The following is a 16,522-nucleotide window of genomic DNA, read 5'->3' as shown; positions in this document are numbered from 1 at the left end:
TTTACAATTTTTTAATTAAAATTTTAAAAAGAGGTCACAAATAAATGTTAGTTCAAACTGCAAAACCTGGGAAGTTAAAACTTACACCGTTGACACTGTGACATAAATAGATAAATAGATAAATGTGACATAAATAGAGTCTCTTTCGGTATCTATATGCGATAACAACCATGGTGTCAATTTCAACACCCCAGTTTTTGCAGTGTGCGAAGTTAAAATACAAAAAGAATACACATGTATTATAGTTATAAAAAGTTGTTTTTAAAAATAGTATAAAAATACTTCCGGAATTTGGAGAAATATAATTAATTGCTTTGTTTTCGTTTACAATAAGGTTTTTACGTTGAGTAGTTAAAACACTAAAACATTTTTATTACTTTAAAACTGGAACAGTGGGTTGAAGATGACACCAACAAAACCAAGGCATAAATTTACTTTTCAAAATTATTCTTTGGTGGTGGTTGCTGTTGTTGTTGCTGTTTAGCTACATGTACAGGAAATGTGGGGTTACAGAAGTCCACGAAATTAAAAAAAGGTAATTTTTAAAAACCAATCTACTTCCGTGGTTGGGTACTCGCCACAGAAGCTGCCATTCCCTTCTGCGTGTCCTTGTGAACTGGGAACAGCCAAGAGCGAACAATACCAACACCACGTGGACGGAAATAGTAGTTGTCGGTGTCATCAACAGCGCCCTCTGCCAGTTGATCCGTCGACTTGGCTGCGAAGCTACCCGATGACGATCGCTTGCTACGGAGTACGGCGATCGAAACGATCACAGCGATAATGACGATGACTGCCGCCGCGCTAGACCCGGCGATGAGAGCGATACTGATGGAGGATTCCAGCACGGCCTCCTCGGTGTTGGTGTCATCGCCCGTGCCTGCTTGAGACCCATCGGTAGGGGTGTTGTTGGGGCTCTCGCTGTCAGGGCCCTCCACCGGTGTTTTCTTAGTGGCCTGGGGCCGTTCGATGGGGCCGTCTGTCACGACTGCGTAGACGGGCTGGACGTGCATCACGGCCTCGGCGGCTACTATGCCGGTTGATGCCTCGACAACGCACATAATCTACAAAGGGGAAGTGAAAAATTACATATTTCATTATCTTATTTCATGAAATCTCAAGTTTACACATAATGCTTTAAGATTATTTCATATCTACATAATCAAATTACTGGAAACATAATGATAGGCCTAGGGATTGTTAAATGCTGAAGAAAAAAAAATCAGATTTGAAAAAAACAACGGGAAAAAAGGCAAAAGTAAATCAAAATACTTCGATAAATAATACTTATAAAAAATACACCAAAGAGCTAAGTATAAAACAAAAGTAATTAATTACACAGTTACACAAATAATTGAATTGTCAAGCATCGGTTCAAACAAGGTAGGCCTACGTTTGGCTGACTAACATTAAGTCCAAACTCGGGTCCAAACACAAACTGCTCCAGTCCACACTTTGCTTGGACTTGCCATTGAGTCTGAAGTTCGCACTTTAACAATTACAAGTCCTTTCGGACTGGCTCTTGATAAAGGCAAACATTTTTACTCAAGTCTGATTTTAGACCCAAAATCAAACACGGGGATTAAAGACATCCACAGTCAAGTTCAGGGTTTAGGTTTTGCGCCAGTTATGGCCGTGTCCGAATTAGCGACTGCAGAAACGGCTATGGCTAGGTGGCTATGGCTAGATGTCTGCGTCATCATGCGTTGAAGTATAGTCCGTCCTTAGCAACACCCTTAGCAACAGCCGTAGCCGCCAATTCGGATTAGACTACGGTCTAAGACTACGGTCTCGTGTGTCTCTATTACAACCTCGAACCAACCTGTTCGGCACATTATTCTATTTCTAGGAAAACTCTCACCACACCCCTGGCACACCAAGTGTCATGATTTATCCAGCTTGTTATGTATAATTGCTATTTCCGTTTTGAATCTTCCAATTTGGGCACAGTTCATGCAAAGCTTAAGGGCATGATCATTTCGAATTTAGTCCCTAATGCACTTCACACAATACAACTTCGCCAGGCATGTACGCTTCGTTGTGGACAGGGCAAGAGCACCGAGGCATTTTCTCCTTTGAAAAGGGCACCCTATGAGAAATTTGTAAATGTCTTTAGTGGAGCATTTCAAGGCCACCAACGCAAAGGACCAGTGCCCAATTTTATAAAGCTGTTAAGCAGCAAAAGTTGCTTGACAAAATTTCTTTGCTAAGCAAAAATGGAGTGGGGTACCAGTCACATCAATGTAAAAAACGTAATGTAATTTTGACTGGTATTCTGTTTCTGTTCAGCATTATTTTTCTGTGCTTAGCAAGGTTTTGTGCTTACAGGCTTTATGAAATTGGACCCAGGGGGCATGGCCTTCGTTGCCTCCGTGAAGCATCAGGCCTTACCCCCATGTTCAAATGTTAATGTTATTGTTAAACATGAAGACCTCACTAGATGCAGAGCGACCATCTTGCCACTCTCTATAAGACACAGTGAGATATAAGGCTGATAAAAATGCAAACAGTTTATAATCAAAGTAAAATTTGAAGGTAAATTTAACAAACAGTTTCATTGAGGATCATTTGAGACATTTGGAACCTTCGCCTAAGAGTTATAGAAAACAAACAAACAAAAAAACAACACGATGAAATACAACAAATACAATATTGTCATCCAATTTCAAAAACCGAAACAGAAAATGCAAATTGGCGGCCACATTGAAGTTACAAAATGCAATTTATATTGTCAACAACATTTTAGTTTTTTACATTTTCATATTCAATAGTTTACAAACATTCAATGCAAAAACATGGTTACCAGGAATAATGTTAGTCATAAAAAGGTATTTTAAGTATGGAAATGAATGATACTGAATATAAAGTGGTGGGAGAAACAGTTCATGTAAATAATAACAATATGAAAACAATTGGTGAGCTAAACAACAAATATTCATATTATTTTGTTTTACCCACACACCGATGTATGTAAGCACTGTAAAGGCCCTAGATTTCCCCCAAGTTCCGGGAAGAAATCTACGAACCATTGACCTTTCCCATTCTAGAGCAGGGCCCAATTTCATAGAGCCGCTTAAACATTTTCTGCTTAGCCAAAATCAGCAGAATACCAGTCACAGTTTGTACATGTGGCATGCTAAGTTGACTGGTAACCTTATTCTGGTAATTCATAATTTTGTTGTGCTTAGCTACATTTTGTGCCTAAGCAGCTTTCCTGAAACTGAGTTATGATGTCTCACCACTAGACCTCCGAGATTGCCCAGTGGCTAGAAGCCATTTAAAAATCGTGATTTTAGCAGCGTTTGCTGGAACAGTTTACAAGTTGTTAAATCTGAAATTCAGAGAGAATGTCTGGGCAGTGGATAAAAAAAACAAGTTATGGTGTAGGAAGAAATTGTAAATTAATAGTAAGCTTGCGGGTACAACCATGTGTGAATCTCTTTTGTGGGCCGTGTTGGTCCTGAAAAGAGCCAGTATGGTCAACACTGCCATTACAGAGATTTCCTATGTATCCACACCATGCAAGGCTTTGACATTCTTACCTGGCGAGACTCGCCCACATCCCCAACATCGTGGATCAATAAGATGCTGTTATCACCAATCACCTGAACGGCCATCTTCTCATCAGTGTGCTCAGCGTCCACTTCCTCGTTGGCGATGAACCACTTGAAGACGGCACGGGGAGCGGCTTCGACACTGCAGAGGAACGACACCGAGTGGCCGGTCTGGACGGTAGCCTCAGCCGGCACTAGGTTCATGGTTGGTGGACCGGTGACTAGGGTGAATGGACCCATGCGGCAGGTACGAGGCTCGGCCCAGAAACGCTGGGTGCCGATGCAGACAAACTCGACCGCCTCGTCTTCCTCTTGGACAGTCCATTCGTACCTATTCGTTTAAGCAAGAAAAAAAAGTGAACATTATTTTTTACAAAATTGTTGCTGCTCAGATTTGTTGGTTAAATTCAAATAAATGCAAGTAAGTTCAATACTTAAGCGATGCTTGATGGAAGTAATATGGCTACCTTTTATAAGATTGTATATACAAAACTTGTGAGAAAAAAAATCATTGAAAAGTGTTTCTCATGCTGCTTGTTGCCAATTTCGAAAACAATTTTCAAGTAGGCCTACATGCGTACTCAAAGGGAACTAATTTTATAACAAAACAGTTTTAAGCAGGATTGGTATGATAAAACAAACCGAATGACTAATTTTAGTCTGAATTTCTTTTGCGTTTTACATTAATTCCTCACACAACGGCTTAAAGCCCATCCAATCATGTTAATTATCTTCAACTGAAACATTTCCAACTTGTTTTTTCTTTTCCCATTGCACTTTCTGATAAAGAAACCGTGAATAGTGTTCAACCATCTTAGACATAGGATCCTGCAGAGAGGTATGCTCAAAATTGGCGCAATGACTTTTATTTTAGTGAATACACTTTGTGATGTCGGCTGATAACAGGGTGACTGTCTGAACATAACTTCCGGCCCCACCCCTCAGCATGGGTACACACATACACACCTCATAGCTACTATTTCCGTCTTGTTACAACAAGACGTGCATTATTAAATTATGGTAGCCCTGAAGGGACATCGAAAGGTATTTTTTTACGTGAATTTATACGTAGGCATTCTTGCGTGTATACTTAAATTGCAGAACTTTAATATTTTCGAAAATATTTGCGATTTCTTCCCGTATTTAATTTTTGTTTTCTCTACGTGTTATTCACAGTAAATAGATAATTTTGTCACTATTAAAACAATTATGGTGAATCACAAGTGGGAAGAGCATTTTGAATGAATTTTGGTTTTAACAAAAAAGCATTGAATAAGCTTAAAGCGTTTGTGTAGCAATGGTTGAATATTAAAGGCAACATGCCATTGCCTGTGCATGCAGGGTCCGTCACAAGAGGGCGCCCATGCCCTTTTTAAGCGATGAATAAAATCGTACGGTTGGTTGCATTGTATTATCATTCAAGAGGCCGGGCATTATGCCTGTGTAGTTTCATAGTAAAATACCAGAAGACATTATACTGCCTTTATCAATGAAGATGAATTCCCCATCTTCAAAAATTAGATTTTGTATTATTTATTCACGAGGGTCATGCTGTACGTGGGTCAATATTGTATTATCAATAATTGTACTTGAATTAAGTCAATCATTCTAAAAGACAGTGGACACTATTGGTTATTATCAAAGACCAGTCGTCTCACCACTTGGTGTAACTCAATATATGCATAAACCAACAAACCTGTGAAAATTTGAGCTCGATTGGTCGTCGGAGTTGCGAGATAATAATGAAAGAAAAAAAACACCCTTGTCACACGAAGTTGTGTGCTTTCAGATGCTTGATTTCTAGACCTCAAATTCTAAACTTGGGGTCTCGAAATCAAATTCTTGGAAAATTACTTCTTTCCACAAGCGAGGTTTTTGTCTGATAATTATTTTGAGTAATTACCAATAGTGTCCACTGCATTTAATAGCAGAACAGTTATTCGAAAGGTGTTTTTGGTTTTGAATAGGCCTATCGAACTTGTGGTTGTTTACCAGTATTCCTTACACACTAGGGAGACTGAAGGGAGTGCAGTTTTATAATGAAATGTTATTCGCCCCCCCCCCCCCCCCCCTAAAAAAGAAAAATGCTAGACCCGACAATATTACTATTTTACAATCATGATTTTTTTGCTCAAAATGAAAACAAAGTGAGAATAACTTTCCTTAAGGCGCCACCACTTGTTCACTCATTTTTGCAAAAGGGATATCTCATTGAGGTAAATGATATATTTTTTCATAATGAATGAAAAAGTGGTGGCGCCATACGGAAACTTGTCCGAAAAGGTGGCATTTTACTTGATATTCTTTGCTCATTATGAAGAAAAGGTTGCATTTGAATTGACATGTCTGGCTTTCTTAGATTGTCGGCTCTGTCTTCCCCCATCACTAATAAATGATTTTAAGTCAATATTATTCCAAATTCAAACCATTTTGTTCTCTTCTGACTAAACAAAATACTTACGTAATTCCTGTGGCCGTCTCGGTTGCCTGTACGGCTACGTCTCCCTTGTTCAAGAACAGCTCCGTTTTGGGGTTTCCACCCTCGACATCGCAGGACAGGGTGACTATCTCGCCTACAGCCACCTCGTTGGACCCCACCCCGGTGCAAACCGGGTACTCAACTGTGGGAGCGGCAAAGACTTGGAGGTTTGCGATGGGTGAGATGAGGCCACTTCCCCCGGTAGTGGCCACACACCTGAAGGCTCCGGAGTCCTCGGCCCGGGCATCGGTGATGACGAGGTGGTAGTTACCCTCCTCAGCCGCCCCGATAGAGTACCGGTTGCTGTCCACGGAGACAACGCTAAAACCTCGGGTGATCACGGTGCCATCTTTGATCCACACAAACTGGCTGGATTGCAGACCACTTATGGAACAGTACATAGAGACTGTCTCACCATGGATTGCCGTCGTGTCCCGTGGTTGGATACCGAATCGTGGCGAGTCGTCCACGGCGAGGACTAGGGACGAAGACGCCAGAGCGACCAGGAGGAATAGAAGCATTTTGACCCTCTAAGTTTCTTCGGGAGAACGATAAAAACAGAGGTGTTTCTCTGGCTCAAAACTCAAACCCACTGCCTGTGATATTTAAGGCTTGCACACACGTATGTAAGGGCGTTGGTGTCTTCAGAAAGCCCTGATTGTGTGTGCTGTCAAGCATTCCAGTCCGTGCCTCTATTGTTATGCTAAATCTTTCACAAAGAAAGAAGAATTCTTAAGTTTGAGGGGCATATAAATGAGGCCGAGTTTCTACGGGCACTCAGCCCCTTACCAACTACGCCTTCCACAATGAAATAAAAGCTATCGTCTTTAATAACACTTCAGCTATATTGCAGGCTAAAAATCTCCCCTTAAAATCATCAAAATGTTAGTTTCCACTCGTTGAGACGCCACCACTTTCTGACCTTATTCAACTTTCACGTTAGGCAGCATTGTTCAAGAATGAATGGGGTTACGTAACGCACCTTCATTGAAGCAAAGCCTTCAGAATCTGGCAGTTAATCCGAAGGTTCGCTGAGTAAACGTACTTGGTATAGCGCCCTCAGTTGACCACCTAATAAATCTGCCAAAAGTTCATGGTCGATGACTTTAACATCGGGGTAAAGCGTTTCCGTTTTAATTGTTTTTATTAGAACAGAGAGGAAGTAACACAACACTGTAACTACCGTTTCTCATTTTAACTTAATATCTAATTAGTTTTGCTATTATTCTTATTAAGTATTATTTATACAGGGTAGCCCCATCAGTGTTAAAACACTGTTCTCCCTTGGGGCCCTGTAGAAAAGCAAAACACAAAACAAGGTATAAACAATTACACATTGTATAAAGAACAAACCCCACTAAAGCAACAACAACACTCGATACCACCAGGAACCAAATCAGAGTAAAACCAGGCAACAAAATGCCAATATTATGCAAAATAATTCAATGACTCCGTAAACGGGAGTACCTAGAAGTGAATGAAGTCAAGGTTAGCTCATTACGCAATCTCTCAGGCAAACCGTTCCATAATGGGGAACCTTCGTAAGAAATGAAAAGTTTAACACACTCTTGTCCCTTTGTGGAAGATGGTTGGCAATAATTTTGTCATAAAACCCAAAATACCATAAAGTTTCAATTTGAAACCTTACTGATATTAAATTTGAAAAAAAAAGTAGACGCATAAATTCGTTTGAAATAAGTTGTTAATTTGAAGACCACTGTATAAAACACCATGTCGTTTCGTGTTTATTGCTTCTACTTTGTCTTTGTACGATTATGCTCATTTAGATATAGTAAAAAGTTTGCTTTTTGGCTATTCTTTGACAAAACAAACTTTTTGGAACTGTTCGATTGTTTTTAATCCTTTAAAGGCAGTGGACACTATTGGTAATTACTCAAAATAATTATTAGCATAAAACCTTCCTTGGTAACGAGTAATGAGGAGAGGTTGATGGTATAAAACATTGTGAGAAACGGCTCCCTCTGAAGTGACATACTTTTAGAGAAAGAAGTAATTTTCCACGAAGTTGGTTTCGAGACCTCAAATTTAGAACTTGAGGTCTCGAAATCAACCATCTAAACGCACACAACTTCGTGTGACAAGGGTGTTTTTTCTTTCACTATTATCTCGCAAGTTCGATGACCGATTGAGCTCAAATTTTCACAGGTTTGTTATTTTATGCATATGTTGAGATAAACCAACTGTAAAGGCTACTCTTTGACAATTACCAATAGTGTCCACTGCCTTTAAATGTAGACGTATACAATAAAACTAACATATTACGCATGTTACGTTTGATATTGTCAAAGACCAGTATTCTCACTTGGTGCATCCCAACATGCGTAAAATTAATAACAAACATGAGAAAACTTGGGATAAATTGGTCATCGAAGTTGCAAGAGAATATTGAGAGGAAGAAATCCCTTGTCACACAAAGTTGTGTGCTTTCAGATGAGTAATAACAGGCTTTAGCTGAATTCTTTTATTACTTCAGTGAGAAATTCCCTCTTTCTCAAAAACTACGGTACTTCAGTGGGAGCTGTTTCTCACAATGTTGTATAAATAATACTTAATATACTTTAGTGCAACAATGGTGTTTCTTCTTTCATTATTCTCCTGCAACTTCGATGACCAATTGAGTCAACATTTTCGGATTTTTGTGTAAGTGCAATTGCTGTGATACATTAAAGGGAAAGTACACGTTTGGTAGTTACTCAAAACATATTAACTTAAAAAACTGACTAGGTAACGAGCATTGGAGAGCTGTTGGTAGCATAAAATATTGTAGGAAACGACTCCCTCTGAAGTAACGTAGGTTTTGAGAAAGAGGTAATTTCTCAATAAAATAATTAAAGACTTCTAGTTAGAAGTTCTTTATTCCCATCTGAAAGCACACAAATTCGTCCAGCAAGGTTTTTTTTCTTTCATCATTTTCTCGCCACTCCGATGACCAATTGAGCTCAAATTTTTACAGGCTTGTTAATATCTTATGCATATGATGGGATACACCAAGTGAGGACACTGGTCTTTGACAATTACCAAACGTGTACCTTCCATTTAAGTGATGAGAATAGTGAGAATATTGATCTTTGACAATTACCAAGGGTGTCCAGTGCCTTTACGAAATAATTCATACAAAATTGGTGTTCAGCCGTCGATTTCACCAAACTCTTCCTAACTTAGGATTAACCTTAGGACATAGGATGAGTGAAGTTCCCTATCCGAAGACGTATGACGCATTGAACCCATCCTAAGTTAGGACGGGTTACTCGTCTTACTCGAGATAGGAACAATCCTAGCGTTCCCTGGAAGCCGGTAAATGAAGCGATAGTTCATTCCAGAAGAAAACAAATTTAAGAGGCCTTTTCTCTTTGACAAGGTTGGTTTGATTTAGATCTAGCAACCCAACTATTACAATGGGTATCAAAACGGAAATGCGGTAGAGTCACCAGACTTGTTTCTGTTTCCGTGTGATATCAATCGACTTCCGGTATGATGTCAAATAGATACCGGAAATAAACATGTCAAAGGTCATCAGGCTAAAAACAAAACGAAGAGAACATAGTCTTCAAAGGCGCTGGTGACTATTGATAATTACTCAAGAAAATAATTTTTACATGGTTACGAGTAAATGGAGAGCTGTTGATAGTATACAACATTGTGAGAAACGGCTCCCTCTGAAGTAACGTACTTGTATTGAGATAAAGGTATTTTCTCAGTCAAAATTAAAGAAATCAGCTGAAGCTTTTTATTAGGCATTTGAAATCAAACAAATTTGTGGAACAATGGTACGTGTTTTTCTTTTAGTATTCTCTTGCAACTTCAATGAACAATTGGGTTCCAATTTGTTCACGTATACATGTTTGTTATTTTATGCATTATGTTGGGATACAAAAGTGTGAATATCTTTGACAACTACCAATAGTGTCCAGTTTATTTCAGCCGTATAACCTTTTTTTACAAAAAAAAAAAAACAGAAGAAAATAAACTTGTAGATGTCCAGTACCTTTAAGTAATACCGCAAGGTGAAACGGCAATCTGGCGGAAATGTGAACTCAGTCAACTCAAAAGCTGCACAAACAAATACCCCTATGTATGGTTGCATTCGAATTATTGTTTACCTAATTGTAATTCGCATTTGGGATATTTTTGTCATGGAGGGCTCCTCATGGGGTATGACTATATCCCGACTGGGGTGGTTTATAGATCAGTCCGAGTCTCAAAAAAAATTGGAAATGTCAAAATACACACATCATAATCTTTAGTTTTTTATTTAGTACACCGTGTTATTATTTTTTGCTTAATTCTTCGAGTGTTTTGATGTTTATTTTTAAGGTATACTCCTGGTCCAATTTCACAACGCCTGTCAGCACAGAAAACTTGCTAAGCACAGAAAAGTATTGCTTACCAGATATGCCGATAAGCAGGTTAGTGTTACAAGTCAAAATAACATCAATTTAGAGTGTTTCGGGTTAATTGCGACTTGTGCCACTCGGGTTTTGCATAGCAAACAAATTTGTCAAGCAGTATTTACTGCTTAACAGCTTCATGAAATTGGGGCCTAGCCCAATGCCAAGGGTCTGCTTACTGCTAAGTTTATCCGCTTACGTCCAATCATGCGTTATGCAGGGTGCCGTAAGCACAGAATCCCGTGGTGGTAAGCAGAGACATGAAACTGTCCTAGGTTGACATTTTTTGTAAAGATATTGGAAAATAATAAGCATTTAAGCTTTGTTATAAGTTGCACAAACAAAGTTAAGGTGATTCTGTTTTAAATCGTGAACTTTAAACACGTTAAATAGAAAAGATAAATTAAAAATACAATTGCTTTAATAATTAATTTTAGTTATAATAAATTGTACACAATTAGAGACAATAATAATATTTTGAAGGTGGGTATACTTTTCGTATAATAAGTCCCAAAAATAATGCCCATAAAAACTTACTTGGTAACGAGCACTGAATGGCTGTTGATATTATAATCAAAAACAATGTTCAAAAGGACACCCTTTGAAGTATCCTTGAGAAAGAAACAATTTTCACCCACAATTTGAAATATTAGAAAGGGTTCAGCCACCTAAAAGCACACAGTTGTCTGTGGAACAAAGGTATATACACCAAGTGAGGATACTGCCGTCGATTTCACAAAACTCTTCCTAACTTAAAGCCATTGGACCCTTTCGGTTCAGACAAAAATAAAAAAGTTCACAGATTTACAAATAACTTACAGGGTTTACAGAAGGCAATGGTTAAAGACTTCTCTTGAAACATTATCCCATGAAATGCTTCACTTTTTGAGAAAACAGCAAAGCATTATAAATTCTCGTTTACGAGAATTACGGATTTATTTTAAACACAAGTCATGACACGGCGAAACGCGTGGAAACAAGGGTGGGTTTTTCCGTGTTTTCTCCCGACTCCGATAACTGATTGAACCTATACTTTCACAGGTTTGTTATTTGATGTAGAAGTTGTGATACACAAAGTGTGGGCCTTGGACAACACTGTTTACCGAAAGGGTCTGATGGCTTTAAGACTAATCTTAGGACTTAGGACGAGTCCCAACCCTGCACTGTAGCATGCAGACCTTAAGATTAATCCTAAGTTAGGAAGAGTTACTCGTCCTAATTCGAGATAAGACGAGTCCTAACTCTTTGTGAAATCGATCCCAGGTCTTTGACTAAATTAATACCAAAAGTATATACCCTATACTGTTATATTTATTGAACGTATATTATAGAATGAAAGAACTAGGCTGATGAACCACGTGACTTACGGTCAGAAAATGTTATGCTGACGTATCCTCTTAAACATTAATTATTCATGTAATAACCCCTTTGGATTGCCAAAACATGTTTTTTATTTGTTGGTTCATTGTTGTTTTTGCCGAAGTAAATATTTTCTGCTTAAGCGGCTCTACGAACATGGCGTTAGCAATAAAAGGGCAACAAACGTGTTGGCCCTTACGTTAATTTTGTTGTTGCATGGAATTACCCCAAAGGAATGTTTGCTCATTCTCATGCAGAGTTTTACACTTTTATGATGCCCAAATGAATGCCTGTAAACTGATCAAACTTTCAAACTCTAAATGAAACACAATTTTTTTCACATTTTGCTAATACGCACTTTCTTTGATAACTTTTCGTCACGTCATTCTTCTTGGCACACGACGATGTCTAGCAAACTAGGCCTTTTTTATATAGGAATAACATTAAAGGCAATGGACACTATTGGTAATTACTCAAAATAATTGTTAGAATAAAAACTTACTTGGTAACGAGCAACGGAGAGCTGTTGTTAGCATAAAACATCAGAGAAACGGCTCCCTCTGAAGTAACGTAGTTTTTGAGAAAAAGGTAATTTCTCACTCAAAGAATAAAATACTTCAGCTGAATCCTTTTATTAGACATCTGGGGCACACAAAGTAATTAAACAAGTGTGTTTTTCTTCATTATTCTCTCTTGCAAATTTGATGACCAATTTGAGCCCAAATTTGTTTGTTATTTTATTCATAATTATGTTGGCATTCATCAAGTGAGGATACTGGTCTTTGACAATTACCAAACGTGTCCAGTGCCTTTAAGAAGAAATAATTATAAATCATAGCTAAGTTTTTAAAGTAGCTTAGTTTTAATTAAAGTAAACATTGTGTCTCAATACAAAATGTTCACAATGAGGCTTAGAGTATTAAACTGTGGCTTATACAGCTCATTTTGGCAACTCTTCAAATGAGAAACACTCGACTACGCAAGTCCAGTTCTTAGGTCACTGCCTGTCTTTTCTTATACACCTTCTCAACAATCTTCAGTATTTACTCAACAACACTTGTAAAGACGTCCTTCATGTCTTGTCCCTTTTGGTTGCTGTCTTTTGACTACACTTTTTTTCATCAAATTCTTTTAACAGTAGACATTGCATACAGAAGTAAGAATTGCATTTTGCTCACGTATTTTTTTCTTTCAAGTTTTTTTTTCTTCACGTTTTTCGTTCAATAATAGAATTATTGAAAGTCACCTTTCATCAAAGACTTTTTACAGCAGACAATTTTATGTGCGTACAGAAGTTAGAAGTGCATTTTGCTTCTTTTTTTAGCGGGTTTTAGAGAGACTAGATCGAATCTTTTTAAAGTCTCAAACACTGTAATAAAAAGTTCCCGTTTTCAAAAATCAATTCAGCAACCAAAGTATGGGTGAGCTTTGTACCGTCTTTCCTTCCTCAGGGGAAGGGGAGGGAGGGGGTGAATGCCGTCGACGGGAGTGATAGCTCGGTACGATTAGTCCCAGTTCAAACCTCAACATGAGACATCTTACGGCTGCAGTTACAGTTATTAGAAGACTGCAACGAGTAGCTATTGTCCACGTTTTTGACGAGGACATCATCCTCGCAGTATCCGGACTCCGGGGACGCCACGGAGTTCTGCGATACTTCGTTGTACTTCTTACGGGCGGATACCGGGGTTAACTCGGCGTATTCGTTCTGCTCCACCACCGGTCCGATCTTCGGTAAGGGACGGCCCGCTTGGCTGAGAGCGGAATCGCTCTGTTTGCGCTGTTTCACGGGCGACGAGTCCAGGCGTTTAGCGGAAGGATGGTGTACCGGGGATCCGTTGCTCGGACGGCGGGGGTGGTGGTCTCGGTACTGGGTGTGGTTACCTAGCGGTTTACCGAGGGAGTCCACGCTGTATTTCCTATGAGTTGGGGAGTCGGAAGACATGCCTCTCATCATGAGAGCCGAGGCAGAGTCCAGGCTATCTGTGTCGAACATGTGGTCCCGGCTGTGGGAGCGGCTACGGCCGAGTTCGTAATCCACTCGGTCCAGGTATGGGGTACCGTGTCGGGAGATGTTGCCGAAGGAGGCAAGGGAGTGCACGTCGGCGTGGAGATTATCCAAGTCGGTCACTGTTAAGATTGCCGCTGGCTGCTTCTTTCTCTTCATGGCGATGATGACTAGAGTAATGGCAAGCATGAGCAGGGCTATGGCTATCAGGATCAGGATAATAACATACGGGGTGCCGAAAGGGTTCGCCGAGGCCGATGTCGATCTGGGTCGGGTGATTCTAGGTAGCGTGGGTCGTGCCGGTGCTGTTGGGGGCGGGGGAGGAGTGGTCTCCTTCGTGACGGAGATTGTAAATGAGGAGTTCAGAGCACCCATACTGTTTCGAGCCTCGCATATCACTACCGTACCATCGTAACCGGCTTCCAATTTGCTCAAAACCCAAACCATTCCAAGTGGGCTTTGCTTTGACTCGTCGATTGGCGGTATGGTGTACCATCTGTAGTCTGATGGCATCACAAGTGGGTTCGCCTTCGCGTTGCACGACAGCAACAAGGTACTCCCAACTTTATGCGATGTTGACTTCGACTCCACCTTGGCTTCTATCGGCGGGAAAAGCACATCAAGGGGCCCGACCTCGCAGGTTCTCGGTCCGGGCAAAAGCTCGTGGGTCAGAGTGCATAGGAAGATTTTCTTGTGGTCTTCCACAGTGATGTTTCGACGGAACTCCATGCCGATGAAATCCGTAGTCGCGCTGTCCACGTCGGACTCCAGCTCCGTACCGTTCAGTGTCCACAGGAGCTGGGCGGCCGGCTCCCCGATCTGAGTTTCGCATCCGAATTTGAGCTCCGTGCCGACCGATAGCCCACGAATCTCGGTATACTGCGGGTAGCATGTCGGGTAGCCCTCCGCCGGTGGGTGCTGGACGATCAGGGTTACTGGGCGGGACTGCACGTCGCGAAAACCGGTCCCCGAGGGAGCCCGGAGCTGGCACTTGAACATGTCATTGTCCGAAAGGAGGATGTTTGTTATCCTTAAGCTATAGTTACCCTCCGAGGGCTCGCCGACTATGGAGTAGCGAGACGACTCCACGGCTGATGACACGATCGCCTCGTCGTTGCTGATGACTCGTCCTTGCTTGAGCCACGACACTACGTACAGGCCCTTGTTCATCACCTTGCATGTAAGGGTGACCGAACCCCGCACACGCACTGTGGATTCCCGTGGGGGAATGTCGATCGTGGGGACGGCATGACAAGCCATCAAACACATCATGAGCGGTAATAGAAACCTCAACATACCCATCGTGTATAGAGCACCTTTGTTTGTCCAATCTGCACTCCACCAACTATCAAGCACCTGCCGAGTTTAACAAGGTAAACGTAAACGTAAACGTAAACGTTTAGATTGAATCACTAACTCAACAGTCAAATCGAACTCCTAGAAACAGTCAACCAAGTTCAGATACAATCTTCTTGCTGCTAAACAATCAGGCAAATCCTTGACAAATTCAATTCAATATTCACGATAAAAATGACAATCACCAGTTCAACTCAAGTACTCAACATAAAATGACACAAGTCTGGTCGACCACCTACATATAAATATTATCACCCTATGGTGCTCTGATGAAACTAAAGCACATTGGTACCACCCACTACTTCCGTTTTCAGCTCATCAGTGCTTACTGCGGATTGTTGTGCTTAGAGTGCCATGCTTACTGGACGCTTATGGCCTGGGCCCAATTTCATAAAGCTGTTTTACCCGTAAGCAAATTTTGCGCTTACTGTAGCAAAAAAAAATTGCGTAAGCATAAACGTATTTCACCATGTTTTTTCAAGAAAGTAGACAATTTCTAGGCGTGCATGTACGTTCACCATGGATTTGCATTGTTACATCACTCGTGTGCTTACCGCGGGTTAGCGAGCATTTTACACTTGCTTACGGTAAACAGCTTTACGTGAAAATGGAAAAAAAAAACCTGCCAAGGAACGCTAAGTAAGCACAAAACGGCTGCTTAAATGTTTTTAACGCCTGTTAGCACAACAACTTACTAATCACAGAAAAGTATTGCTTTTAATTTACATTAAGTTTACACTGTTGTGACTGGTGCCCACTCAATTCTTGCTTAGCAAAGAAATTTGTCAATCAGTAGTTTCTGCTTAACAGCTTTATGAAGTGGGCCCTCCTCTACATCTAAGCAAAGGCGCGCTTAACAGCTTACGCCTGGTATAAGAATTATTACTTGCTTTAAAACTACGCGTCGGGGTTTTCTTAGCCTGAACATCTGACGTCACACTTCGAGGCTCGTGAATAACGCCAGAGAGTGGTCTCTCGCCTAGGTCAATCCCGGCCCATAATCACCTTTCACCTACATTCAATCAATGCAGCAGACAAACGTCACCTCGGACCAATCAAAACACTTCGAATGCAACTATTGTATCCAATGAAATCACTGGTTCTGAAAAGCAAGTACCTGTCTTTATCCTTGCAGGAAAAGACATGGTACCAGTCTAAGGTTCTGTTTAGCTTCAGTAAGCATCGTTTCTTCTTTCGCTTACGGTAAGCAGGAACATGGACAAGGTTCCGGCTTACAGGGTGTTGGTTTCCTGGAGATTGTTCCGGGTTTCTAAACCACAGTGACGGAAACTGGAACTAAGGATACTGTAGTGTCGATACCAAGGAGATTGTTCCGGGTGAAAACCAACATGTGTTT

The 16,522-nt window shown here is 40.6% G+C and overlaps 3 protein-coding genes across 3 annotated transcripts in view; all 3 read right to left on the bottom strand.

Annotated features, from left to right (window-relative positions):
• Positions 1-235: 235 nt before the first annotated feature.
• LOC139947443 (peroxidasin-like) lies at positions 236-6,967 on the bottom strand. The gene is made up of 3 exons (XM_071945351.1): positions 6,016-6,967; positions 3,543-3,885; positions 236-1,064 (listed from the first exon to the last, which is right to left on the bottom strand). Exons 1-3 carry the CDS (start codon positions 6,552-6,554, stop codon positions 555-557), a joined length of 1,392 nt encoding a protein of 463 aa, XP_071801452.1. The 5' UTR covers positions 6,555-6,967; the 3' UTR covers positions 236-554.
• Positions 6,968-9,979: 3,012 nt separating this feature from the next.
• On the bottom strand, positions 9,980-15,111 carry LOC139946801 (uncharacterized). Its single transcript, XM_071944501.1, has one exon. The coding sequence runs from the start codon at positions 15,109-15,111 to the stop codon at positions 13,318-13,320; it is 1,794 nt and encodes a 597-aa protein (XP_071800602.1). The 3' UTR covers positions 9,980-13,317.
• Positions 15,051-16,522, bottom strand: part of LOC139946803 (uncharacterized) — a 35,611-nt gene continuing 34,139 nt past the window's right edge. The window contains exon 15 of the mRNA XM_071944506.1: positions 15,051-15,165. The gene's annotated coding sequence lies outside the window, so the exon portion shown is untranslated. The remainder of the gene's footprint in view (positions 15,166-16,522) is intronic.

The sequence above is a fragment of the Asterias amurensis genome, chromosome 14 (assembly GCF_032118995.1).
Source record: "Asterias amurensis chromosome 14, ASM3211899v1".
Lineage (NCBI taxonomy): Eukaryota > Metazoa > Echinodermata > Asteroidea > Forcipulatida > Asteriidae > Asterias > Asterias amurensis.
This window is presented reverse-complemented; position numbering and strand designations above follow the sequence as displayed.

What these genes read in the sequence shown, in the direction of transcription:
- LOC139947443 (XM_071945351.1), bottom strand. Translation starts at nt 6,554, where the DNA reads ATGCTTCTATTCCTCCTGGTCGCTCTGGCGTCTTCGTCCCTAGTCCTC. An exon ending in GAGACGGCCACAGGAATTAC is followed by an intron (nt 3,886 to 6,015) that starts GTAAGTATTTTG and finishes TTAAACGAATAG; the next exon opens with GTACGAATGGACTGTCCAAG. An exon ending in ATGTGGGCGAGTCTCGCCAG is followed by an intron (nt 1,065 to 3,542) that starts GTAAGAATGTCA and finishes TCCCCTTTGTAG; the next exon opens with ATTATGTGCGTTGTCGAGGC.
- LOC139946801 (XM_071944501.1), bottom strand. Translation starts at nt 15,111, where the DNA reads ATGGGTATGTTGAGGTTTCTATTACCGCTCATGATGTGTTTGATGGCT.